The sequence below is a fragment of the Alligator sinensis genome, unplaced genomic scaffold (genome assembly GCF_000455745.1).
Source record: "Alligator sinensis unplaced genomic scaffold, ASM45574v1 scaffold637_1, whole genome shotgun sequence".
In the NCBI taxonomy this organism is placed as follows: domain Eukaryota; kingdom Metazoa; phylum Chordata; order Crocodylia; family Alligatoridae; genus Alligator; species Alligator sinensis.
The window spans coordinates 903256-910317 of record NW_005842368.1 but is presented as its reverse complement, the minus strand read 5'-3'; the positions used below and the strand labels follow the sequence as shown (position 1 = coordinate 910317).

At 51.2% G+C, this 7062-nt stretch overlaps 1 protein-coding gene and 1 long non-coding RNA gene across 4 annotated transcripts in view; one reads left to right on the top strand and one right to left on the bottom strand.

The window, feature by feature from the left end:
• FBXO16 (F-box protein 16) overlaps positions 1 to 7056 on the top strand; it is a 42520-nt gene extending 35464 nt beyond the window's left edge. For both annotated transcript variants that reach the window (XM_025210714.1, XM_025210713.1), the window contains exons 7-8: positions 3559 to 3784; positions 4463 to 7056. In XM_025210714.1, the coding sequence (XP_025066499.1) occupies positions 3559 to 3784; positions 4463 to 4530 (294 nt within the window). In that variant the 3' untranslated portion in view covers positions 4531 to 7056. The remainder of the gene's footprint in view (positions 1 to 3558; positions 3785 to 4462) is intronic.
• Positions 1 to 7062, bottom strand: part of LOC112551179 — a 28366-nt gene that overhangs the window by 16577 nt on the left and 4727 nt on the right. The gene's annotated exons all lie outside the window — the stretch shown is intronic.

Here is a 7062-nt window from a genome sequence, read left to right as displayed (position 1 = left end):
GCGAAATCAGAAGGAACGCAGGAGCGTAAAAACCAGGTACAGTCAGCTCAGTGCAGCACCCACTCCGACCTGCCTTTGTGTCTCCTTCTCCAGGGGAAGGAAGCTTCCATCATGCCATCTCCTTTACATTGTCACACGCTTTATCGGGACACCGGGACATTTCCAGCTCCTTCGTACTCATCAGCATCTCTTTCCATTGATATTTGCCCACCACTGGGCATGTCTACATGTGCTATTAAGGTGAAGCCATAAACTCTGGCGCTGTTCATGCCATAGTTTTTTGCTCCCAGGTGCTGCGTTCACACATGTGCCTGGATCCGCAGTATATTGAGCTGGGTTGGAGCGGCCCCAGCTGGCAGGAGGCCCAGGAGGTCAGCCTGCCAGCCTGGCGCTGCTCAGACCTGGCTCACCATGCTGTGGAGGGGGTGATAGGGCATGAGGGTGCTCCAGTGTAGGGCCAGCCGGCAGGCAGCCCCTGCACTGAAGCACCCTTGTGCCAAGCCAGCCGTTTCAGTGTCTATGCGTGCGGTGCTGTGAAGTAAAAAACTCCATAGCAGGGTACTACTTGTAGTTACAAGTACTATCCTGCAGCAGAGTTCATTATTTTCTTGTGGCCTAATAGGGCCACACGTGTAGGTGCAGGATGTTTTCTGCAGAGCTAATTAGTCTACTTTGCAGTAAACATCTCGTGTAGATGTGCCCACTTACTGCTACATTTAAGCAGAGTATTATGCATGAAGTCTTACTCATCATCTCGTGCCATCAGCTGTTATTGGGGTTCTTGGTGTTTCATGCATTGTTCCTTCCAGTTATGGGTGAGGGTTTAAAACGGTGATTTGGGGGATTCCTTTGGTCAATGATGGCCTGGAAACACAAGGGACTGGACTCAAAATCTCAGGAGGCCCCTGCCAGTCCTATCTGCCTGAATCAAATAATTGGGGAAAAATGCAGAAAAGCAGTAACTTCCATGCAGCAGTTTAGCCCTGGACAACAGTCACAGAATCACAGAAAATGACGGTGCAAGGGACCTCAGGAGGTCACATCTAGTCCAACCCCCTGCTCCAAGCAGGACCAGCCTCAACGACATCATCCCAGACAAGGCTTTGTCTAGTTGGGTCTTTAAAACCTCCAAGAACAGAGACTCCACCACCTCTCTGGGTAACCTGTTCCAGTGTTTTACTACCCTCCTAGTAAAAATATCCTTCCTAATATCTAACCTAAACTTGCCTTGCTGCAGCTTGAGCCCATTGCTCCTTGTTCATCATCTGCCCCAGAGAACAGCCCAGCTCCATCCTCTTTGCAACCCCCCGGCAGGGAGCTGAAGGCTGCTATTCAATTCCACCTCAGTCTTCTCTTCTACAGCCTAAATTAGCCCAGTTCCCTCAGCCTTTCCTCAGGAGTCCTGTCCCCCAGCCCCACAACCATTTCCATTGCCCTCCGCTGGACTCTCTCCAATGTGTCCACATCCTTTTTGTAGTGGGAGACCCAAAACTGGACATAGCACTCCAGATGTGGCCTCCCCAGTGCTGAACAGAGGGAAGAATCACTGCCCTCAATCTGTTGGCACCGCTCCTACCAATGCAGCCCAGGATGCCGGTAGCCTTCTTAGGCACACTGCTGGCTCCTGTTCAGCTTATTGTCCCCTGACACCACCAGGTCCTTTTCTGCAGAGCTGCTGCCCAGCCAGTCAGCCCCCAGCCTGTACTGACGCATGGGGTTGTTCTCTCCTAAATGCAGGACTTTGCACTTGTCCTTGTTGAACCTCATGAGATTTCTTTTGGCCCAATCTTCCAATCTAAGTCGCTCTGAAGTCTGCATCCTGCCACCTGCGCTTAAGGCTTCCCAAAGAGTTTCTAAGTAAATAGTTTCTAGTGCATGTTTGCTATTGCAGACAGCAGCTGAACCAGGGATTTGGGTCCGTTTGACATTGCTGGCATGCAGCTTCTGACACAAGTCAAAGAGCAGCCCTCCATGTGCACAGCCCCACGAGTACACATGTGTGGCAATCTGCCGCATGCCAGAACACACATGCTAGGGCGTGCCCAGGGACAACTACCAGTGGCGCAAATATGTGCCGCTGCTATTTGTCTCTGGGGAAACACGTTCCTGATCATGGGGACGTGCCCCATTGGGCCAGCACACTAAGGTCACTCCTTGACCACAAGAGGGTATGCTGTGGCTGGCATCATGCCCAGCCACCTTTAATGCTCCAGGTGCCCATTGACAGGTGTGTCAATTGGGGGTGATCTTTAGCAGGAGTCTACAGCAGGCCCTGTCTCTAAATTCATAGTGAGACACCCTAATTGCACTGCCCCTGCACCCCCGGAGCGATGTTTTGGGATCCATGTTGGGGAGTGAACAATCAGTGCAAAGTTAGGTGTAAGCTCTTCAGCGCATAATCACAGACATGGCCCAGTAAAATAAAATCAGATTACTGGACAGTTGTGCGAAGCAAAAGTTCCTGATGCTGCTTTGCACAAGCTAAGCAGGGCTAGGTCTGGCTAATACTTGGATGGGAGGATTCTGAAGAAAGCATGGAGGTGCTGTGGGGTTCGATGGGTGTTTCTTCTTCCTTGGGGTCAGGTCTGAGCTGATCTCTCTGCACAGCATAAGGGCACTTCTCAGTGGCTACAACTACCTTTCAGTAGGCAAGACATGAAACTGAAGCCCTCGAGGCAGTTATATTCCCACGGCCCTTTGGGTGAGGACAGGAGCCCTCCTCCAGTCCTTTGAAGTGACTCCCAGGTTACTCAGTGATTAAGTGTGTTTCTTTTTTAAACTGCACCCGTGGACTGAACTGAGCAGCATATTCCTCTCTTCCTGTCCCAGGCAATTGTATGGTGCTGCTGTGCCCTACTCAGCCGTTACTAGATCCTGCCTAAGAGATGGCTGCACTTTGCATTGCAAACTACCCCGACCTCAGGGGCTGATATGTAATCGCCAGGCAGCGAGATCCAGTTAGTACAATAGGTACCATTTGGTTCTCAAGTGAAAACTGCTGTGGAAGTGCAAAGGGTTTTTAGCACTAATGCCCTCTCCCTGCTGCTACACAGATGCAGCTGTAAACGTGGAGCTTGTTGCCAGCTGGAATTCTTCATAACACAGAAAAATAACCTGATCCTCACTTATTCCTTTGTGAAGATCAGCCAATTTCCCAACAGCCGAAATTCTTCCCTTGGGGGCCTGTCCATTGATTTCAATCGGAGCAGCATGCATGTCTCTCAGAGGCAGAGTTTGGGCATGAAGGTGCGAGTCAATGTGGAGAATCAATGAATGCAAACACCCTGCATGCACTAACTGGCTTCTTTTGTCACTCACAGGTTGGGCTCTTGCCCAGTCTACATAGATACCCATAAAGTCATGCCGGGCTCTGCTAGCAGTCAGCTTGCTTATGAGGAAGCGCTTTGAACTGTAATGTCAGATCCCTGCTGGAAAGCAAAACCAGAACTGCATGTCCTGTCCAAACCAAGCATACGTCTTGGTTTCCTAGGAGCTCAGACACCATCATTTGCTTGCAGGCCCCGAGGAGAGCATAATATTTCTTTCTTTCTCCCCCAGCTGTCACTCTCTGCAGACCTTGGCTCTGGCCCGAAAACACCAGTTCGCCCCAGTTGGGCTACTCACCAGTCACCGGGGTATCCCGTTACCAAAGCAACAGCTAAGATGCTGGCTCAGAGCACCCGCTGGAATGCTGGGATACGACCAGCACCTGTCCGACCTCCAGTACCAAAACTGAGTGAAAAAGGGAAGAAGGCCTTTACAAGGATGGACAGAAGTTTGCCAGGTTTGTGGGCTATCTTGTCTCATTCTGCAGCTGCCACCCAGAGTCGGACCCTCTGGGTTGGAGGCTGGGGTACTTTGCCATTATGTTTCTCCAGGCCAAAGCAGGCAGTGGGCATTTTAGGGCTAAGTTACCAGCCCTTAAATGAGCACAGGACTTCAGGCCTCAAACATAACAGTTTCCTATGGCATCTCTCTATCATGATGGTCTTCATAGTGTTCTGGATGCTAGCAAAGGCTTTCCCTGAGTTTGACTCCCATGTGGTCACCTCCAGGGCACAGAAGTTTCTTCAGAGCCTGAGTTGACTGTGATAGGATAGGCTGCAAACTGAGCTAAAACAGCTGGATTGCTGCTGATAGCCTAGGATACTCAGAACAAACTGGACAGTGACCATCCATCCTACAATGACCAGCATTAGAGACAGTGCTCCAGAGTAGGGGTCTTTAACAGCATCCCTCAGTCTCCAAAGTGCAGGCAGTGAACGAGGAATGTTTTGACCGTGCTTAAAAATCATGTCTCAATTTTTGTGGGTTAAAAGTAACTGCACATGCCTTTGAATGTGGATGTTTAAAGACAGGGGCATGTGTGACTCCCCTGGATTTGTGTGGGTTGGGTGCCTACAGGCCTCTACAGTTGTGAGCCTTGGTGTGATTCTCACGATGGCTCCTCTTCCTGTTCCAGCATCTCCACTGTTTGAGGCTCAGCCCTGGCAAATTCCTCCGTCGGACCTGGGGTCGGATGCAGAGTAAGATGCTCAGCAAAGAAGGGGCTACTATGCCCAGCATTTGGAAAGTGGCAATCATGGCACTGGCCCTGCTCAGTGAAGACTGGAAGCTGCTGACATTTATGAATCGAGCCTGAGGCCTAGTGGATATAGCCTGATTTGTCACTTGTTCCAATATGAACCTTTCATCGCTGACCTCCGTATACCAGTGGGGAATGCCCTTTTTGGCAGTTCTGCCACAAGTTAAGCCCTGTGCCCTCCTGAGTGCCACTCTGATCTCCTTCCCCTGCCTAAACTGCTGCTCTGCTTTCTGCTCCCTGCCTTGCCTACCACTGGGCTGCTTTCCCCCTCCCTGATCTGCCATGTACCACACACAGAAGCTGCCCTTGCCACTTGGGGCACATGTGCTGCAGCCTGGCCACCCTTGACCTAACACAACAGACTCAGATTGCAGGTGGGGGCACCCTGCTGTTACCCTAATCCAAATAAGTGATTCAAAGCTGAGGTTACACCAACGGCTGGCCCAGTATCTTGTTTCCTGTCTCAGCTCTGTTCAGCATGTTTTCCTGTCTCTACTGCTTTGGAGCTGATACCCCTTCTACTTTGACTCGGGGCCTGTCTTCACTGCAGAATTGACACGGGTGATCTCTGCCCAGGTCAAAGCATCAGGGGAAGCCTAGCCTGAGTGTGGACACACTGCAAGGTCACAGCTTTGCTGCTGCTGCTCCCCCATCCCCAGGCGTGTGGTTGGGATGCCTGTGGGCACATCCCATGGCTCTTTGTGTTTATCTGCTCCGGTGAATTATGGGAGAACCTGTCTGGTCTTCTAAGGAGCCATGGAAAAGCACTGGAGGACCACTGCCCTTGGGTGACTTGGTCTCTTTGCTCACTACAAAATGGGTGGTGACAGCTGAAGTTGCGTGTCCGGCTGTTTCTTGCATTCACCTGTGGAGCACAGGGACTGAGACAGTGCATACGCTGGACAGGCTGCTGCTCCCACAGAGTGCCACGGATGCCTCCAGCTCCAGATTATGGGGTGAGTAGCTCAGTGCATCCCCTTTTCCCATGCTTCTCCTACACCAGCCACCCATTTCCTTCTCCCTCAGACAGCTCTTACAAGCCTCTTCCCAAGAAAGCTTTCCTGCATGGATTGCCTTATTATTAATGTTCCTATGAGCCCTCTCAGGCCCAAACTACTGCCTCATGTTTGCTCTAGGGGATGAGCTCGATGACCTCCGAGGTCCCTTTTAATTCTAGAGTTCTATGATTTTGACTATTTTGACTAATGGGGTCCAACCCATCTGGCCAGATGAGTGGTACAGGGCCAGTCCATGGGCCGGATCTGCAGTATGGAGCTGTCCCATCTGGGCTGGGCTAGAATTTGGCAGTGGCGACATCAATTGCTGCAGCTCCCAGATCCACGGCAGCAGCTGCTCTTCCTATTGCCAAATATCCAGTCCTGCAAGCAGCCCCATGAGGAAGATGATACAGCTCTGTGCTCTGGATCTGGCCTGCGGGGCTCTCCACGGGTCCAGAAATTTGGTGGCAGGGTGAGTGATGACTGTTAATTGCTGTGACTCTGGGAGCCGTGTCGGTTAAAGCTGCCTCCACACACCATACTGTCAAATTTCCGGACCTGTGCAGAGCCCTGTCGGCAGGCTGGATCCAGCCCATGGGCTGTAGTTTGGTCATCCCTGAATTAGGCTGCAACTAATCTCTCTGTAGCAGGATCTCCAGCAATTAGTCCATGTCTAGATCTGGTAGCGGCTGAGTACATGACACACGGTAACACTGGGGCGTGAGGGACCATGCGAATGTGTTGCCGAAGACACTGAGCATGTTCAGTATAAATGCAATGTTCCCAGGTACCTGAATATGCTCAAACGGAGTTGCTGTGGGTTTAGGCAGTTAGTTTAAATGCCTCTGCTGCTGAAAGCCCTGAATCCCGAGTGCTCACTGACTTGGAGGGAACACGTCTAATCCTGTGGTTTATAAAAAGTTCGTCTTTATGGTGCTGTAAAAGTAATTTAGAGAAGATCTTGGGGAACCAAAGTGGTCTACGCTCAAAATAGCAGTGCAGCTGCACGTTCGTCTTAATTGTAACTGCTGCCGATTATGTTACTGGAATAAAACAGAGGAGCTAAATATTTGCTGCCACTAAGTATGCTTAAACGGTTTTGCAGAAGCGTTCTGCATGGAAATCTGGGATGAAGGAGAAACAATGTGGGACGAAGTGGCATCACAGATCATGCCGCTTACAAGGCAACACAGTGATGTGGACTGAATGGGATGCCACAAGGAAAGGACTTGAGCCAGGACAGTCATACATGAGCCTCTGAGCACACACGTGAGCAGGTGCCCCACTTAGCTACTCTCCCAACCGCTGCACGAGCAGGGAGAGGGCTTTCACTTGTCTGCCTCCCCCATGGCAGGGGCACATGCTTAGAGCAAGGGGCTTTAAGGTGGACCTGGGGCCATCCCAGTCTTCAGCGGAGCTCTCTTCTGCTCAGTGCCCATCCTGACCTTGCCTAGCACCCGCCTAAGGAAGCAGGGAAAG